General features: G+C 57.7%; 1 protein-coding gene across 9 annotated transcripts in view; it reads left to right on the top strand.

Annotated features, from left to right (window-relative positions):
- The first annotated feature begins 5,204 nt into the window (after positions 1-5,204).
- The window catches only part of SLC6A9 (solute carrier family 6 member 9), a 31,291-nt gene continuing 18,688 nt past the window's right edge, over positions 5,205-17,807 (top strand). For 2 of the 9 annotated variants that reach the window (XM_073902736.1, XM_073902740.1), the window contains exon 1: positions 5,205-5,451. In XM_073902736.1, the coding sequence (XP_073758837.1) occupies positions 5,449-5,451 (3 nt within the window). In that variant the 5' untranslated portion in view covers positions 5,205-5,448. Of the gene's footprint in view, positions 5,452-5,668; positions 5,688-10,919; positions 11,040-16,680; positions 16,805-17,807 lie in introns of those variants that run through there. The other 7 variants (XM_025856692.2, XM_073902738.1, XM_073902734.1 and 4 more) reach the window with 7 other exon arrangements.

Consider the following 17,807-nt stretch of genomic DNA (forward strand, 5'->3'; position numbering starts at 1 on the left):
AGAGGGCACCAGGGCTCCAAGGTGTCCGTAAGGGGTACAGGAAGAAACCGGGCCAGAAAGGCTGAGATTCCTGGGAAGGATTCCTGAGGCAGGTGCAGAGTGGGAAGGTGTGGGCGTGCGAGCAGGGATGCACATGGGGCTGTACAGCCCCCCAAACCCCAGACCCCACCAGAATGTGCTGCTGGGTAAGATGGGCACCTCCGGGTGAGGATCCTGATCTCACCTAGGAAGCAGTACAAGTACTTACTATATACCAGGCCCTCTTTTATGCCTACTTCACACGTAACTGATCCTCACAATACTATGATTGGTCCTCACTACTAATAGTATTCTTGTTGAGGAATATTGCAGAAACTGAGGGCCCAGTTTACCCACGTATTAAGTGGAAGAGCTGGGATACGAATGCAGGCATCCTGGCTTCCGAGTCCCTGTTCTTCACCACCGCTCTGCACTGCTCCCCCAGGGACCCCTCCCCTCTGCTTCCTGGGGCTCGGCCAGGATGCCCTGACCCCTGCTGTCTGCCTTGGAGCTCAGCCAGACCCAGCTGACCCTCTCCCCTCTTCCAGCCTGCTCCCTGCCTGCTCCCTGGGCCTGCCCTGGTAAGAGGCTTATCAGGCATGTGGGGGGTACAGATAAGGCAGGGCCCCGAACACAGCTTTATCCAGTCCTGCCATCTCCAGCCGCTGGGAGTTTGGGGAGCTGCCAGCAGATGGGGCCCCACCCACCCAGCCCTACACCACCCACCCAGCCCTACACCACCCACCCCCAGAGCCTGGTGTCCCTCCCTGCAATGTCACAGCTCCCTGTGATGTCATCATTTGTGGTGACGTCATTGCTCTGTCCCTCCTTCGAGTCTAAAGGGGCCACTGAGTTGGGAGCTGGGGAAGGGGATTCAGACAGGAGTCCTCATCAGGCTCCAGGGCAGCAGGGTGGGCTGGGCGGGGCTGGGCAGAGAGGGTGGTGTCCCAGCATCCTCCCTCCCCAGGGTGGCTGGCTATTTTTGGTATTGGCTGCTTCACTTATAGCCACCCTTCTTCCGGTCTTCTCAGTCCAAAGAGGCTCTGGGTCTGGCAGGGGCAGGAGCAGTGGGAGGAATCTCTGGGCCCACTGCAGGGTGGCGCTGGGTATCAGCCTCTCGTTCTGAGCCCGGCCCCTGTGCCCCACAGGGAGGCCTGATCCTGCCGAATAGGGCCTTGCATCACTTCCCTTGGAAAGCGGCGAGGCAGGGAGGGACTCTAAGGATGGCCCAATGGATGGACATAGCTGGGCCTGCTCTGACGGTCACGTGTGTCAGCTTGCTTGTGTCAGCAAGTTTATGTTCACAGCCTCTCACCAACACCATCACACGCCAACAGCCGGGCCATCTCACGGCCATGGCCTCAGCCCCAGGTGGGCCACAGATGGCAACGTGGTGAGCCACACCGACGCTTTGGCACACACATACTGTCATACCTCCCACATGGGAGAGCGGGGACCCCTCTCCTCTCATGGCTGTATTCCTAGAGATTAGCAAATTCCCAGCACCTCGCAGATGGACACTCCTGCGTGGTGAGCAAATGAATGTCTGATTATATGGGACCTGTGACTGGGGTGGGGAGGGGCCCGGGGGAAAGCCCTCCTTCCTGCAGCCCCTCTTAACCTCCCCAGACCCAAGATGGGGGCATCAAGGAAGCATTACTGCTGTTTCCAGCACCACCCACAGCCCCAATTTCAGTGATGGCCACTCCCCAGATTATATGAGTCCCTGAAGGGCCCTGGGCCATGCAGGGCACTGCTCCATCCCCTCCAGGTTGTTCTCCAGTGGGTTGGGACATTGGCACTCAGAGCTGGGTATTAGGAATGTTGGGTGGTCTAGATGTTGGGTACCTTGGTCCAATACCCCCCTGGGTATTGGACCCCTGAGGCTCTGGGTATTGAGAACTCTGGGTTTTGGCTTCTCTACAGTGTTAGGAGTTCTAGCACCCTTGGCGTTGGGAATTCTGGATTTGGGGAGTTCCACAGTGTTTCAGAATCTGGGTTTTGCATGCTCTGGACATTGGGGCTACCCCCCAGACAGGGCCAAAGCCTACGTTTCCAGTCTATAGGCCTAATTTCACCCGGAGCTGCTAAGATCCAGCCTGCACCCTGCTCTGAGCCCCATGATTGGCTCGTGCTGCTCGCTTGGACCAGGGCCAGAGACAGCACAACAGAATGGTCTGAGGGACATATGGAACCCCACAGATATCTCCTGGATCGGGCACCAATTTCACCTGCTCCCTTGCATTGGGACAGGGCAGGGAAGGTGCCAGGCCCTGGCCACTGGGCTCCAAGTTCAAGGGAGAAAGAATTTGAGAGCCGGGCCCAGGCGGGCCACTCCCAGTAATCCTGCCCTGTTCCTGAGGCTGGGACTGCAAGGAGGTGAGACCAATGGTCAGGCCAGGCTGCAACTCAAAACAATGTTCACCCTCCCCCAATGTCTCAGCGGGGCCCCTCTGCACCCCTCCACCAAGTGCCCCATGCCACCAGCTCCTTCAGTGCCCTCCAGAAGTGGCCCAAGTCTGGCCTTATCCCTATTGCCACAGACATACACCTAAGGCAACTCTGTGTGTCCCAAGAGAGGCCTTGATCCTACAGGCTGACGACAACAAAGGAGGAAGCCAGCCAGCACTAGGGGATCCGACGCTGGGTGCAGCCCTCCCAGGAAATAGCACTGTAACTGGAGGCTTGGGAGACACACCTTAGCCCACAGTGGGTGGGGCCCCACCACAGGCTGCCTGCCCTGTTGCTGCCCTGCCCCAGAGAGGAGCAGGTCAGCAGGTCGTCGGACCCCATAGGTCCTCCTGTCTGTCCTAGGCCTGATCCCCCTACTCTCCTGACAGTGGTCCAGGCTAGCCATGCCCTTCCCACTCTGTGGGCCAGCTGCCCAGGGCCAGGAGCTCACAGCCAGGGACGAAGGCCATCCCAGTTCTGACCTGGGCTTGGCCCAGACCTGCCTCCCTTGGGGCCTCATTCTAGTTGGGGGAAGAGAAAAAAAAAAAAGAACAGCCGCTCTCATCCCTGTCTCATGGAGCCAAAATCTTTCTCAAGTTTCTCCTCGGGATTCAACTCACTGTATGGCCGCCTAAAGCCCTTTCTGGATCAAGGTGCCTAAAGTGCACACATGCATGAGTCTCTCTATATGCATACAAATATATTTTGTGTTATGTCATCTCTTTCTAGCAAAACCCTCATGGGCAAATCTCCAACTTCCCACCAAATACCCCAGGGGAAATCTTTTCCTCCCAACCCATGGACTAAGGGGATAACTGCCTCCTTGCCCCCGGAATTAATGCCAAACGATCCTCCGATAAGGCCTCAGAGAGCTGAACCCTGAGTACCTCACCCTGCCCTGCCCCCAGCCCCAGAGCCCGAGGGCCTCCTGGGCAGCTGGCTCTGAGTATCTGGAACATGCCTCGCTTCACACGGACAACTTAGTGTGAGGTAGGAAGTCGCAGTTTCCTTGGGCCATAATAATCATCGGAAACTTCACTGATAATGCTTAGGGTCCTCTTCTTGTGCCCCTTCACCCTCCAGCTACTGCTTCAGGAGGGGAGAAGGCCACTGAAACACCCTCTCACACACTTCCTTGTCCCTGCTCCCTACCTGGGGGCCTCTTCCAAGAGCCTGCATTCTGCCTTCTCTGTATGGTGGCCCCTTTCTGACAAGCTTCAGGGGAGAGGGAAGGAGAGAGAGACCAGAAACGGAAATTATGTCCTAGGTAGGAGAATCAAGGAGGGCTTGGATTAGATATGCTCAGTCCCCGGAGTTGGGGGCACACACACACACACCCCTACACAGAGTTGCTGCAGTGCACAATCACCCCTCCACAAACACAGATCCACCCACACAATCCATAGGGTAAGCGGACACAGGCCCAGCAGACTGCCCCAGGAAGAGGCGTGCACACACACACACACACACACACACAAGACACCTGCGATTCGTTCGCAGGAGAACAGAACTCCCAAACATGGTGTTTCGGAACAAAGTAAAAATGCAAATAATCTGGTGATGAGATAAAGTGTCTTTCCAGATCTAATCAGGTCTCCAATGTAAATAGGCTGTAAGGTCTGAGCCTACAGCCTTGGGGAAGTTTGTGAAATGGACTGTGTATGGCCTGAGAGCACTCCTGTGGGCAGGAAATGTCTGTGCCTGATACCTATTATCTCGCTTGATGCCCCTGATCGTAAATTAATAAAGTGGAATCTCACTTGTGTGACTTTGGCGTGTGTGACCAGCTTCCCGGAGGCTGACTGTCCCCAGGGAACAAATAAAACGTTTCCTGACCAGACAACAGTGAGGAACAGACTCAGGGTCTGGGGGGCAGGTATTATCTCTCTAGGCTGGGCCCCCGCTGCGCAGATGCCCCACTCAGGCTGGGGCAATACCTGTTTCTCTGACAGCCAGTACTAACTGGTGGCTTTCACAAGGGAAGCAAACTTTCCACCAACTGCCCAGCATTGCTGCCCAGGGAGGTGGTCTGCAGCAATGTGTTTTATATCCAAGGATATGCATTACCTCAACTCATCCTCTCCATTTCACAAGGGAGGAAACTGAGGCTCAGCGAAGTCCTTTTGGCAAAGCCTCCCTTATCTAGTATTGGAACACAGGTCTGTCTCCCCAGGGAGGGAATTAGGGGCCCAGATTGGTGTCTGCAGCCAAAGCAACACAAGCAGCAGAGTAGGGCTGACCAAACCAGTGGTCCAAGGAGTGTCCCTGGAGGAAGGATTGCCCTTAGACCTCCAGTTCCGAGGATTAGGACCCGGGCCTTACCCAGCTGTGCCCACAGTCCCCAGAGGCACCGCTCCAAAGGGAATGGAATTCGCTCTGACTTCTCCCTGGGGGCAACGCAGGCGCAGAAGACCAGGGACCTGGAGGGCCAACTCCAGCCCCAGCCCCCCAAAGTGCCCCAGGTCTTCTGGCTTTATTCCAAGCCTAGTCGGAAGTGGGCAAAGACATCTGCTTCCTCCAAGGGCCCCAGCTGGGGGGGGGGGCAGCAAGGCAAGGGCGAAGAAGGGGGCTCCTTTGTGGAGCCCACTCCCAGGGGTTCCTGGGGATCAATCATCTGAAAACTGGAGAGGCTTGTAATTTTATTCCCTGGGAGGAGGAGCCTGAGAAGTCGGCCAGTGGGGTGGAGATGAAATGCGGGAGGGGGGGGGGAAGAGCGGCCAGGGGAGCTGTTCAGGGAGGGGAGGGACTTGGCTAGGTCTCCCAAGCCTTCTCCACTCTCCAAACTTTCACCAAACTCTTGGCCCCCGCCTTCCCGAAACCAAAACACAACAAGCTGTGGAGGAGCCGCGAGCGGCGCGGCGGGGCGGGCGGACTCGCGGCGGCACTGAGCCTCGGGAGGCTGATGCAACTTTCCCTTTAAGAAAGCCACCTGGGCGCACCGCGGTGCGGACCCAGCACGCCTGGGCCGGGGGCTGCAGCATGGTAAGGGGGCTTGGGGAAGGGAGAGCTGCGGCCCGCGCCTCTGTCAGTCCTGCCGTCGGTCTGGGTTTGGTGGCTCCGCGGGGCTAAGCCCCAGGACCAGCGGGCGTGAGTGAGTGAGTGAGTGAGTGTGTGTGTGTGTGTGTGTGTGTGTGTATGATCGCGCTTGCATGCGGGCATCTGTGGGTAAGTGTGTGGGTGCACGCACGAGGATGTCTGTCTCGCCGCAAAGATCGGGGGTAGGTGCGCGCGTCTGGGTGTTACCGCTGTCACCAAGGAGCTAAAGCGGGCGAGAACAGAGGGGGGGCGCGCTCCCGAAGAGGGGTCGCTGCGTGCCGAAGCCGGCTCGGTCGGGGGCGGCGGGCGCGGAGCTGTGCGGGTAGCGCCGGAACCAGAGCGTGTCACGGTCCGTCTGGGGCGCCAGTGGGTCTGCGCGCCGGGGGCCTGCGGCGGCCGGGAACCGGCGGGCCGGCTCTGCGCCCCGCGTGCGGGCTCCCGCTCCATCTCTTCGCACCGCTGGCAGGCCTGGCTGCCTATCTGGCCGCTCCAGCCGGCCTGCCTCCCTATCTGCCCGCCCACCCACCGGCCGGGTTTGGGTTCCCGCGCGCCCGCGGGTCCCGGGAAGCCGCGCCAGGGGGTCCCGACGCCCTCGGGATCTTTGTCCGCGGCTCCCGGCCACGGCTTTGGGAAGGGACTACGGCCGTGGAGTTATTTTGGGGCGGCTACTCCAGGGAAAATCCGCGCCCTCCCTACCCTAACCTTCATTCCGAGTGCGTGTGGGGCGGGCCCGGGCGGCCACAGGTGAGGGCAGGGGCCTGGCAGTCGGGGGCGCCCACCCCCAGCCGGCGCCCCGCACCCCGCAGCCACCGCGGGGAGGTAGAGGGCGGCGGGGAGGGGCGGGACGGGAGGGGGGCTAGCCAGGAGGGCCGGGAGGGGCCGGAGCCGGCCTGGGGGCGGGGCAAGGGGGCGGGGACCTCGGCGCCCCGGTACTTTTCCACCGCTGGGGCCGGGGGCGGAGCCGCCGCCTCCACACCAGCTGAGAGGCCCACACGTGGCGGCTGATGTAACACCGCCCCCCGACACCTCGCACCCCGATTAAAGCGGACGCACCCCGCTTCGAGGAATCGGGGTGCTACGGGCGGTGCCGCAGCTCCAAAAGCGACCGCGCCCCTGCCTGGCTGCCCGGGGCCTCCTCGCAGTCTGCCGGCTGCTTCTTAAAGGAGCCGCGCCCCCTTTCGGGCCTGCTCTCCGCAGACCACGCCCCCTCGCTGGTCACTCTTAAAGGAGCCGAGTCCCCGGCTCGCTGACAGCTCCAGCACAAAGCCTGGGTCTATTTCTTTGCTGAGACAAGCTTGATGCTGCGGTTACTAGAAGATAAAGGCTGGGGTAAAGGCGGGGTCGAGGAATGGAAAATGAAGAAGGACCTGAGAAGTCCAAAGTGAGGGAGGATCGGAAGGTTGGAGAATAGTGGGTGAGGGAACTGGTTCTAGGAAGGGACTAATGGGCGACACTGAGCATGCCCAAGTATTTCCAAGGACCGCAGAGAAAACGCCCCCTTACTCGGCCTACACTGCGACTGCGGCGGTGCCCCGCTCTGTGCCCAGCCCTGGGGACACAGAAGAATCACACGTTTGCCCTGGAAGATCTCTCCAGTTCGTGGGGAGCCAGACACAAGTAACCATGCCGCAACACTACATGTGACGAGTGTGTTAATCAGATGTACACAGCGTGCTTTGGGGGTTCAGTGAAAAGGTGACTGCAACTGGAGGAGGAAGGAAGGCTTCTTGAAGAGAATGCCGTTGGGGCAGGTTTTGAAGCTGGGTAGGATGTATACCAATGGTAATGGGGACAAGGGAAACACCTGCACAAACATGGAGGCAAGAACCTCTGGGAATGCTGAATAGTCCCACATGGTCACAGGTGGCTGCAGGTAGCTGACCTGGGCACCAGGCAAAACTAGAAGCCCTCCCCTGCTCCCACAGCCCCTCCGTTCCCTCATCACAGCAAATAGAGTTTATGCTGCCTCCTCTCTCTCCTAAACTGTGAGGTCCTTGAAGGCAGGGAAAGAGCTTGTCACCTTTCCATTCCCAGAGAGGATTCCAGGGCTTGGCTCTGATGGACCTTTACAATTGATTGACAGTCAGCCCCGTTTGGGGAGAGGGAAGGACAGAGCAATGAGCTGGTAAAGTAGCTGGGTCCTATGACTGCCCTCTCACTATCCACCCTTGAGTGGCTCCCAGGCAGCTCACACCCAGCTCTCCCTCTCCCCACTCCAAACCTGCAGCACCTGGCACTCCTGTCCCTGGGCCTGGCACTGGCTTCTTCCTGTTGCACCTGCAGAAACCAGAGATCCCCACTTGTCCCTCACCTCTTGTGCAATTCATCACCAAGTCCTACCAGTCACCTTCTATATTTTTCTCAGATCTGTGCACCTCTCCCCACCCTATGACCACTGTCCTGGTCCACACCCCCTCATCCCTGGCCTGGCCTCCTCCTGCCTGACTTCTCTTCCACTAACCCCTCCCTCCAGTCCTTTCTCCACACTGTGTCTAGGGTGAGTTTTCAAAATGCACATTCCACCAGTTGCTCCTGCCAGGTGCAACTCTGCCTTAAAGCCTTTGATTGAGACCATTGCCCTCAGGATAGAAACTAAAATCCAGGCCCCAAAGGCCCTGACCCTGCTTATCTGTCCACCTTCATCTTTGGCCACTTTCTCCGTGGCGATCTGAGCCCAGCCTCAGGGTCTTTGCACATATTTCATTTGCTTGAATCTCTCTTCCTGTTCTCTTCCTCACTCTTGCGACTTTGCCTAAATAAGTCCCTCTGACCCTATAGCATTGCTTCCTCAGGAAAGCCCCCTGTGACTCTCAGACAAGGCCAGGTCCCCCTGCTCTCGACTCTCATAGAAGGATCTTTCTCCTTCAGTCTTTGATTGTCTGTGTTTGAGTCACGAGTTTCCCTCTTTCCCCCTAGCCTGCAAGATGCAGGGGGGCAGAGACCGATGAGTTCTTACTGCCCAACACAGGTCTGGCCCAGAGCAAGCCTGAAATAAATATTTGTGGAATAAATGAATTTAATTGTGGCCAGCCTTAAATGCCTGCTAAACAATCTAGGCTATATCCCATTGGCTGTGGAGAACGATGAGGGGGAATCGGGGCTTTAGGGCTTTGGGAAGATTAGTGGATTGGAGGGGAGGACTGGCAATAGAGTCCAAAAGTAAGCAGAAACTTCAGAACTTACAAAGGAAGTATTACTAGCCCCATCTTCCAGATTGAGAAAACTGGGGCTTGGAGAAGTTAAGTAACTTGCTCGAAGTCACATACATAGTGGGTGGCAGAACCCGATTTCCAGCCCAGGCCTACCAGGTCCCAGAGCCCAAGCTCTGCATCACATGCTAAATTGACTACTTGCCACTGGTGATAGTACCATATGTGGTACTTTTTGAATGGATGGATGGGGCCATCTAACAGAAATGGCAGAAGCAGGAGAAGCAGCAAAACTTTCTGCCCAACTCATTCATTCTCCTGGAGGCCACCACCACGCAGCCTTTTGGCCACCAATCTGTAAACACTCTGAGCACAAGGACTGTGTTTGCAGTCAGTGCTCAGGAGCCTAAGTTCTGGACAGAATGCCCTCAGTTTACTTACCTAACCAGGGGGCATAATAATTGCCAGCCCAAGAGGTGGCTCTTAATAATGCCCCCTGCTATTATTACTATTTGTTGGCCGAAGAGGGACAGCTTTGGGACAGTCAGATCTAGAGTTTACAGCTTAAGGAGGGGGGCAGTGAATGAAGAGGACAACGGAGCACAAACCCCTTCTTCTCCTGACGGCTCCCAGAAAACCAAAGCCATGCACCGGGGTCTCTTTCGGAGGACCCTTTGAGAGGCAGAGAGACCAGCCTGGGTGACTGACAGAAGGGAAATGGTTACAGGTCACATCCGTGCCCACCCCCGCCTTGGGGAAAAGGCTGTGCGACATCAAGTGGCCGGGGCCAAGTCCTAAGGAAGCCAAGTGCTGATTTTCACAGGCAAGGAGCTTCCTCCTTGTCCCTTCTGGCCTTCTGAAACCTTCCTGGACCTGCAGGAGAGAGGCGGCCCTTGACAGGTGGCTGTGGGTGGGACAGAGTGCCACAGAACAGCCTTTGGAGTAGAGTCTGCTCCCTGGGAGGGTAGAGGAGGCCCCAGAAGATGAATCCAGTCCTTCCTGGGACCAGGCCCTATGGAGGTTGAACATTCTTGTCCACCTAACCCAGGGTTTTCCTCCCATGAGAGAATTCCTCCCTGACGGTTGAATCCTCTACGGCCATACCACCCTGAACGTGCCCGATCTCGTCTGAAGATTGACTCCTCTCCTGAGGCCCGTCAAAAACAACCCCCTATTACATCCGTGTCTGACATTAAACCTGTATACACCAGCATGGCCGTGTGGCCACTCCTTCTGTTTGTCTGCTGCCTCCTCCGGCTCATCATGCTCACATTGTGTCTCAGATGCTTCCTACAAGGTCTCTGGCTGGCCTGGACCATCATTCCAATACCTCAGTCTTACCCATTGCCCTTCGATCCCATTCAAGCAAGACATCCTGCTAGTGTGCCCTGGGCTAGGGGCAGACACCAAGGGTAAATGAAACACGGACCCAACCCGCAGGGAACGCACAGACTCATGGTTGATGGACAGAAGCAAATAAGTCTAGTATGAGTTGATAAGGACACCAGTAGAAACCTGCTAAAAAAAAAAAATGAAAGGAGGAAGCAGTTTGTTCACTCTGGTTGGGGAGAGTGCCAGGAAAGGCTACAGAGAAGAGGTGACATTTCAGCATGGTCCTAAAGGATTTGCAGAATTTTACCCGGTTAGCAGGAGGGAAGATGTTGCAGGCAGGGGAAGGCCTGAGCCAGGGCAGGGAAGCGGTCCCGTGCACGGCGTGTTTGGTGCTCACAGAACGTATGGTCCAGGGCAGTGACATAACAGCATGCCCGGCTGTCCTGGAGCCTAAGCTGAGTGGCACCAGGATGAGGAAGGACGGTCTTGACTGCCCGGCTGGGGTGAGCTTGGGGAGCACGTGCTGATCCAAGCTGACTCCCCTTCAGGAGAAAGGTTGAAGCTATCCACACAGACGATGAAGGAATTGGACCCTGTCCCAGTCCCGTGTTCATTTTTTAATCTTTTATAGAATTGGGCATCTAGAGAGTCAAAAATGGACCTTTGCCCCTTGGGACGGGATCCCTGGAGACCAAGGGATCCAGAGGAAGGGTTGGAAGAAGGGCTAGGAAGGAGCTGATCGAGGGTCATCCAAAAAGGACCAGATGGGAGAGGGCCTGGCAGAGGGTGGGCCAGCCTGGGAGGGGAGTGAGGGCCTGCCAGCTGGTGGTCCGGGCCCAGCACTACCTGTCCTGGAGAACCCTGACAGCCACACCTGGCCCGCCCTCACCTTCCCGGGCCAGGTTCCCACCCAGCTCTCTGCTCTCTCCACAGCTCTTGAGGTCTGTGGTCTGAAAGGTGCTGGAAGCAGAGCCTGTGAGTGTGGTCCAGGACTCCAGGGCCGCTCCCCAACTTGCTGCTGCCATGGTAGGAAAAGGTGCCAAAGGGATGCTGGTGAGTACAGGAACCAGACTGCAGGGAGGAAGGGGGTATCATGAGCACCGCCGCCTCTGAGGCCTTCTGCCAGCTGCTTGCCATGCTAGGGCTCCTGACTAGTAGGGCTGTCCCAGGCCCCAAGCAGGCGGCCCCTTACCTGACAGGCTCGATGGTGTTGCGGCTCGGAGCCCATAACAGGGCCGATTCTGCCACAGAGCCCACGATGGCACATCGGGGGGGCAGGAGCACACTCCGCATCCTCATCACAAGAGGTGCTCTGGCCAGCAGGACAGGACACCCAGGACAGTTACACAGTTGGCACCCTAGGACCCCACCCCTACCCCATGCTCTGCCCACTGCAGGGAGCATTCCGATGTGCTAATCCAGAGGTCTTCAGACCCTGTCTGGTTTTTCTCTCCTTCCCTGGTTCCCTCTCACTCTGAAAAGTAACAAAGAACGTTTCATTTTGAATGTTCTTCTGAGGCCTCAGAAAACTCCCCTCTCCCCCTGCCCCAAGGCATGGCCCTTCCTTTGCCCGCTACCCCAGAGCACAGGAGTGGTGCTAGGGAGGCCCCAGGAGAGGCAGCGGACAAGAGCCGGGCCTGGTCAGGGCTTGAAGGAGGAAGACTCGCTGATGGACAGAGCAGGTTGGCACTGGAAGTAGGAACCGGGGAAAAAGATGTCAGATCCGATCCCAAGAGCAGTGGTTGTATTTCTTCTCTTGGGGATCTTGCCTCGGGGACAAGCTAGACGGGCAGCTGTCGGGGGAAGAAGCTGGTGACTGAGCACAGCCCTGCCCTTAGCCTCTCTCACCCACATCAGTTCCTTCCATTGTTTTTCTCATTCTGTGAAGGATTGATTGGCCTAGGGTCTCTGCGGAGCTCCCCCACCCCCTAAATAGGCCCTGTCTCTCACCAAAGATTTCTGGGGCTCGGAGTACTTGGTCCGGAGGAATGGTTTAGGAGAGGTGGATGGGTGGTTTCGCTCCAGGGTAAGGACCCTCTATCCTGCTCCATTCTGAACGTCTAACATTCAGCCCCTCAGGCCTGCTCTGGCCGGGCTTCTCCTGGTTGGAACCGGTCTGAATGAACCAAGTTTCTGAAAGTATTCCTGAGCCAACCTGAACTTGGGGTGATCATAAATGGGCAGAGATGAAGTCTCGTGACCTGAACGCTTGCTGGAGGTGATGCTGTGATAGGGCCAAAAACGGCCTCCCTTTCCCAGAGAAGTCTGGGAATTGCCACAGGCCTATCGTCCGTAGGAAGTGGGGTGTGGCTCTGCCCCATGCTACATGGAGATTCTGAGCCCTATGAAACCTAAGAAACCCTCTGGGTATTCCCTGGCTGCTCTTCTTTCTCAGGAGTGACCCTGAAAGGACTGGTGCAGGCAAGCGGTTGAAATGTGGGAGACTTGTGTGCCACAGAGGGAGCATCAGTCACAACGTCCCATAATCCCTGCCAGGAGCTGAGCTTCCCGGACTCTGGGCTCTGCCTGGCCAGCCTGTCTGTGGAAGGGAGTGCTGCCTTGGGACGCCCGTTCCCAGCCCCAGGATGTGCCTAAAGATAGCCGGGGCTCGGATGCCCTCTGCCCTTTGGCTTCTGCCGGCCACTGCTGGTTTGAGGCCCATAACATCTGTCCCCTGGGCTCTACCAACCCCCCCGCCCGCCGCCACCACCACAGCAGTTGATAGAGATTCTATTCCTGCCTCTTTCTCAGTTCTGCTGGTGACCTTGGGCTACTCTCTTCTCGGACCCCAGTTGGGAGACTGGAAGCCATCTCCATTCAGGGCTTGTCTCTAGGACACAGGCTCCGAGGAGCACCATCCCTCCTGGCTGGCAGGCGTAGGCAGCTGAGCCAACACTTTATTAGGTGCTTGCGCTCCCCTAAAGGCAAAGAGCAGAGGACACTCCTTCCAGACATGCCCTCCTCTCTATGCCGTGGTAGGGGTAGAAGAGAGGCTACCGGGGGCCACGCATGTAAGCTGCTTGGACAGTCCCAGGCCTGTGGCTTCTGCCATTTGTGCCCCCGTATGTGGGGAGGGGGTAGCTAGCCCCTGCCGTGGGGTCCTTACTTCCATCCCCTTTGCCTCCGGCTTGGGTGTGAAGACATGGGTCCCCCCCACTGTCCTCAGCATCAGCAGACACCCTGTGTCATCCAACTCTTCATGGGGCAGGTGCCCCACCGAGCAGCAGGCCCCTCTCCAGCACGTGCCCAGGCCCACATGCCTGGTGCACGTGTCCCTCCCCCCACCCCCAGCCCAGATGGTCTCTGCCGGGCCAGCTCAGCTGCCTCCCTCACGCCTCAGCAGCTCCTAGGACAGGGCCCTGCGAGAACCCAGCTGGCTAGGGTGCCTCCAAGCCTGGGAGCAGCTGGGATGCTTGGGGGCACCGGGGGGTGGGTGGGGTGATACTTCCATGGAGACCTAGTGCCTCTGTACATGCGTGGGGTGGGGCTGCCTGAGGCTCAGAGGACAGGGAGCTGGGGGAGAGGAACCCAGGACAGGAGAGCCCCGCTGGGTCAGCTGTAACCACACGGCCTCACACCAAGGTCACAAGCTGGCTGATTCGGGCCCCTCTCCATGCCTGCTCCCCACTGGCACAGAGTCTTGGGCAACAGAGGCCTTGGTGAGCCTTGTTGGTCTCTCCCCATGTCTTTGAGCACAGTGGTTGCTCCTGCCATTGGGAAACCTTGTGATGAATAAGAGCAGAGTCACCTGGGCTAGGGCCGTGAGTGCCAGAGCATCTAAATCATCCCAGAAGGCTTTGCAAGCACCACAGGCCATTAGGGGCTGCCCCCCCCCCCCCGCTGACCTGTTCTGTTCTGCTTTGATAGAAGGGTTTGTATACTTCTTATCTGCACCATCCATCGCAGGGCCTGGCACACAGTGGGTGCTCACCCAGCCCACATCCTGGCATGTGGCAAGTGCTCAGCTAATACGGGCTTGGCACTCGCTAGGAGTTTACCAAGCACAGGGTTTGGCCCACTTAGGCACCTCCTAGGTGAAGAGCCTGTCGACGACTAGGCCCTCACCTGGCACAAGCCCTGGCATATGGGAGGTGCTCACCTAGGACATACTTGGCACACAGTGGGCACCCATCTGTCATAGTGCCAGGTGCACAGTGGGCGCTCCCCCAGCTCCTGGCTGGACATCCATTGGGTGCTCGTCTGGCACAGAATTTGGCCTACATGGGCTTCTCCTCTAGTGCAGGACCTCGCCCACCGCAGGGGCTCACTGGCATTGGGTGGATATAAAGTGGGTCCTCTCTTCATACAGGCCTGGCACACTGTGTATTCTTCTAGCATCTGACTCTGTGCGTAGTGGGGGCTCTGCTAACTCAGGTCCCCGCACACAGTGAGTGCCTTCCAAACACAGGTCCTGGTGGTACAGTGTGTGCTTTCTAGGCACAGGGACTGACACACAGTAGGTACTCTCCCGGCTCAGGGACTGGCACATAGTGGGCACTCTCCTTATATAAGGCCTAGCACGGAGGGGGGCTCTCTTAGCCGGGACAGCCTGAGCTATGACCTAGATGATCAACCAGGTGACCGGAGATGTGTAACTACACCCTCCACATGTGAAATGGACAATATCGAGACCCAGTGTTCCTCAGGTCTCTCTGGACCTAAGATCCTGCCTCCCTTCCCCTTGGTCTGCTTCCCCTCCCCACCTTCCCTGGAGCACACCTGCTCAGTCCTGTGTCCTCCCCTCCCCTCACACAGCTCCCCTGCAGCCCCCCTCTGCTCAGTCCTAGCTGGGCAGGACCTTCCCCCTGGAGGCACAGGGCACAACAGAGCAACTAGATTCCTTGCCCCTCTGGAGACATGCCCACTCTTATTAAGAAAGTCAGAGGCGGGGGCTGGGGGAGTCGGCCTCCCAAAGTGGGGCTGGAGCAGCTGGATCCCACTAATGAGGCCTCATTACGGCCAGGGCCCAGCTGGGCTGCTGCCGCCTCCTGTCCCCATGGCCGGGGCCAGAGAAAGCCATCCAGCCAGGGCTGTCTGTTCTGGGCACCCTGCCCAGGCCAGGGCAGCCAGAGCCCAGAGCCCACCCTGGGTGGAAGTGAGCATTTGGGCATCATGGGTGACTGGGCCTTCCTGAAGCCAGTGGCCCAGCCAGGGCTTTGGCCCGAAGTCTGTGCGCGCAGGAAGTCAGCGGAGCGTGTCTGGGGACCTGGCTGCATGAGGCTGGCCCAGTGAGAGGCTGAGTCAGTGGGGTCTCAGACCATTCTTAGGTGACTTGCTTGAGCCAAGGCTGGTCTCTCTCTACCCCCCAAAATGGGGATAATAAGGTATCTACATCAAGGCATTTGCGGGGGGGGGGATTAAATGAATGAATATATGTAAAGTGTTTAGGACAGTGTCTGGCTCATGGCAAGCACTTAATATGTATTATCTATTACTGTTAGTGCTAATTCTCACCAAATTTGATGATGGGTGGATATTATTCCTATTTCAGAGATGAGGAAACTAAGACCAGACATGTTAAGTGACTTGCCTAAGGCTATATACGGTGAGAAACTGGCAGTGCTGGGGTTTAAACCAGGTCTATCTGACTCTAAAGCTTGTGCCCTTTTTTTTTTAAAGCCATCCTAAAAAAAAAAAAAAATATATCCTGACATGTTCCCTTTGAGTTCACCATACTTACCAAACTCACAGAAAAGCTAGGTTTTCTTTACATCAGAATTCATGCATGCTTCCATTTGGTGGGTGCTTGCTAAGATCCTACCATGTTCCAGGCCCTCTGCCAACCTACCAATTTCCAAAGAGAGGTACACCTTCCTGGGGCCAGAACACTCGTGCCTACTTTCCTGACCGCTGGTCTGTGGTATCTCAGCATCAGCTGGAGACTGACCCGTGAGTGTGGTCTCAGGGAAGTGGGACTGGATGGGTCTGAGTGATGTCCGCCCCAGTGACGGTGACATCTGCTGGACTGAACCCAGCCCGTACAGCACATCCTCCCGGAGCAATCCCGCAGGCTCTGGGCAACGCAGTACAGATCTCCAAGGCTCCTATCCTGTGGCTCCACCTTTGCCTGGACTCTGTGGTGACCACTCTCTGGGCTAGTGCCATCTTTCTTAGGACAGGTGACCTTGCAGTTCCCCGGGCCAGATCTTTCTTGCGTGGTCAGCCACATTCTTCTGTGAACACACTCAATCATCTTGGCTGGTTGAGGGTCTCCAGCTCCTGCGGGGGGAGGGAGGGAACAGCTCCAGAGCCCACCATCCCCCCGCCCACACCACTCTAAGAAGTCTAAGATGCTTTGGTAGTGCCCTGTGGACTGTGCGCCCCCTTCTTCCTGCCCTTCACCAAGTCTAGTGCCCAGTGGCTCCCAACCACCCTACCAGGGGCCCACCAAGTGCCAGGCCTGGGAGCTCAGAAGCATCTGGGCCCTGAGGCTGCTCACTCTCTTCCAAGCTCGCTCTGCCTCACTCTGTGGTTGTGAGTATGTGTGTGTGTGTGTGTGTGTTGTTCCAATAACTTGCTGGGAACAAGGGAAAAACACAACAAACCCCACGCCTCACTCTAGCTCTGGAGCACCCGCACTGGGCTGCATGGGGACTGGCCGGAGGGGGAGGGCCGGGGAGGGGTAGGCAGAGCTGCGGGAGGAGATGAGGTGAGAGTAATTGACGCTGCCCAGCAGCGGGAGAGGCAGGGGATGCGTCAGTGTCGCCTGGAGCTGGCAGAGGTGTGAATGAGAGCGGAGACACACGCGCTCCACTCTGAGTGCTCATCCTGGGATGGCCTCGGCTCATGGACCTGTGGCCCCCTCCTCCCCAGAACAGGTCAGTCACCTTCCAGAAGGTTGAGCCCCTTCCCTGGAGCCAGGCGGTCTGGGAGGCTGGGCTGGGGAGTGGGGAGAGGGGCTGAGTGGTCTGTGCCAGGGAGGGGCAGGCACAGCCAGCCAGGGAGACAGACACCAGCAAAAGTGACCCAGAAAGTAGCAAGTGTGCGAAGGAGTGCAGGAAGAGTTAGCTGTGCGGTGGGGGCCTGGGGGAGGAGAGTGGGGGGGTGAGGGCTCCCCCAGCCCAAGGACCTGCTGAGAATCTGCTCTGTGTATCAAAGCTGCATTGTCCTAGCTCCCGGGGAGACGGGCCGGAGGTGCCCAGGAATTGTACTAATCAATACAGCCCCATTGTCCGTGCCACGGCAGTTACTCCTATGGGGAGAGTGAGCGAGGGGGCAGGGGGACGTGGTACATGGACTCAGCAGTGATGGTGGGGGAAGAGAATGGGATGGGGGGTCTCAGCTGGGAGGAGAGAGAGACCCCAGAGAACGTTCACCAGTGTCCACGGCAAGTGCCCGGACAGGGTGGACACCCATGTGGCCTCATCCCTAGAAGCTGGGGATGGGCTCGGATGTCAGGGACAATGGGGCTGATGGCAGCAAGGGTGAAGGGACAGGGAGAGCCATCCTCCCCGCCCGGTAGAGCATCCTGATTTGACCTTCAGAAGGCAAGAGAAGGAATGTCTTCTGGGGAGACCTGGGTTGGGTCCGGGAGAAACATTATGCAGGGCTGCCCTCAAACCTCAGAACTGCCAGGGTCACAGACCAAAGCCACTTCCCCGAGTGCCAGCCCCACTGCCAACTGTCTGGGGTAGAGACTGCCCACAGCTGCTGCGTGTGAGGCAGGGCTGCCGGACTTCTCCAGGGCTAGAGGCAGGGCCCACCCAGTGTTCGCCATCACGGCTCCCCAGGGCCTGGAGCGGAGCCTGGCCTGCCTGGGGGTGCATCTTCTGTCTGCTCTCTGCAGTGTTGGCAGGTCCGTCCCCACCAATCAGGGCTCTG

Source organism: Callorhinus ursinus, unplaced genomic scaffold, assembly GCF_003265705.2.
Source record: "Callorhinus ursinus isolate GAN/ISIS: 27379988/994484 unplaced genomic scaffold, GSC_fseal_2.0 scaffold18, whole genome shotgun sequence".
Taxonomy (NCBI): Eukaryota; Metazoa; Chordata; class Mammalia; order Carnivora; family Otariidae; genus Callorhinus; species Callorhinus ursinus.